The sequence below is a fragment of the Cenococcum geophilum genome (assembly GCF_001692895.1).
Source record: "Cenococcum geophilum 1.58 unplaced genomic scaffold K441scaffold_216, whole genome shotgun sequence".
Lineage (NCBI taxonomy): Eukaryota > Fungi > Ascomycota > Dothideomycetes > Gloniales > Gloniaceae > Cenococcum > Cenococcum geophilum.
In genome coordinates this window covers 1-1,656 of record NW_027137774.1, presented here as the reverse complement: position 1 = coordinate 1,656, position 1,656 = coordinate 1, and the positions used below count along the sequence as shown (strand labels likewise).

At 50.9% G+C, this 1,656-nt stretch overlaps 1 protein-coding gene across 1 annotated transcript; it reads left to right on the top strand.

Moving 5' to 3' along the window:
- The first annotated feature begins 796 nt into the window (after window positions 1-796).
- K441DRAFT_672304 (uncharacterized protein) lies at window positions 797-1,531 on the top strand. The gene has a single exon (XM_067650535.1). The coding sequence runs from the start codon at window positions 1,182-1,184 to the stop codon at window positions 1,374-1,376; it is 195 nt and encodes a 64-aa protein (XP_067496000.1). The 5' UTR covers window positions 797-1,181; the 3' UTR covers window positions 1,377-1,531.
- The last annotated feature ends 125 nt before the right edge of the window (window positions 1,532-1,656 follow it).

Below are 1,656 nucleotides of genomic sequence, written 5' to 3'. Positions count from 1 at the left end.
TTCCGACACTGGCAGTTCTTTCTTTATGCTTGTGGTGCTGCAGAAAGGTAGCAAGGCAGCAAGGCAGCAAGGTATCGGTTTAGCTGGAGGTGGAAGGGAGCGCGAGGTAATGGTGGTACTGCAGGCGGAGCAGCAGTTGTTGATTGTATTACTGCAGGTAGAGCAGTAGAAGCTAATTATGTTACTGCAGGCAGGAGCAGTAGAGGGTCTGTTCGTTTAGGTAGTAGTACGGTACTAGCGGCGGTAGTAATAGTGGTCAAGCATAGAGCTTGTCTATCAGTCGGTCGGTTAATCGTAGGCGTACAGGCACGATCATTTGGTCGGTAGATCGCAGGCGTATTGGCGCAATCAGTATCGTAATAGCAGGCATAGCGGCGCTATCAGTTTGTCCATGGTATGTGGCAGTATAGTGCTAGCAACGGGGTTATATTCGTAGGCGTATTGGCACAAATTCTTGTCTGTCTATAGGCGTATTGGCAGGTCTTAATTCCTCTGGCGAAGTTATAATTGTCGTAATGCAGGTAATAAGGCGGAAGAAGGAGGCACCAATATGTAGACTCTGTTAACGTGGTTTTCGTGGCTTACAAGGCCGTAGAGGGGGGGGGGAGAGCGCGCTGGCGTTATGGGCGCGCTGTTGGATGTAGTATTCGACGTAGCAGAGCCGCTAGGATCGTGGCAGAGTGTCAAGCTTATAGGAATAGCGTGCTGGCAGAACTTTGAGAGTCTGGCAGAGCTGAAATTGTCGTAAGATGAGGGCGCGCTGGCAACTACTGCGAATGCTAACGGAGGAGCAGGGGGGCTGGAGAGCGCGTTATTAACGTGATTTCGACGTGGCAGGGTGTCGAGCTTGTATAGGGTGCTCTTCTGGAGCTGGTTGCTTCTGGCGAAGCTGGGTACTTTGGTGCTGCTGACGCTGCTAGGTTGCTGTAACGCTGGAGTACTACACAAGGCTGTTGGGTATTGGGTGCTGCTGATGCTGCTAGGTATTGGGTGGTGCTGCTGACGCTGCTGGGTTGCTGTGACGCTGGAGTACTGCACAAGGCTGTTGGGTATTGGTTTGTATGCTATGACGCGTACTAGGTAATGGTTTGCTGCTGGGTTGTGTTATTACACTGGGTTACTGCGTAAAGCTGTTGGGTAATTGGATACTGCGCGAGGCTGTTGGGTTGCTGTGACGCTGGATGCTGTATAAGCTGGTATGCTGCATAAGTGCTGCTGAGGTAGCTGCTGAGGTAGCTGCTGATGGGGTACTGCCCGAGGGCTGTTGGGTGTTGGGTGCTGTTGATAAGCTGGGGGTACTGGCACTCAGTAAAGAGGTCGTACTGGGTATTGATTTGCGTGCTGTAGAATATAAATATTCTAAGCTGGCTGGGTAGTTGGATGCTGCCAGAGCTGCTGGGTGCTGGTTTTGCTGCTAGGTACTGGATTGCTGCTTTCGATTGAACGAAGCTGCTGGGGCGGCAGTGAACCTTGTTGCTCTATAGCCAACCGGTGAGGTTGACCATTGATCAATGTCGGTATCACCCAAGTGCACTTGATTGGCCTATTAACTGATGAATTGATTCTTGTCTAATAGGTGTCGAAAGCAGAGGATCGTAAGGATCGCAGTGCCTAAGTAGGGGGCTGATGAGTCATCATAAGGATGACTAATCAGAG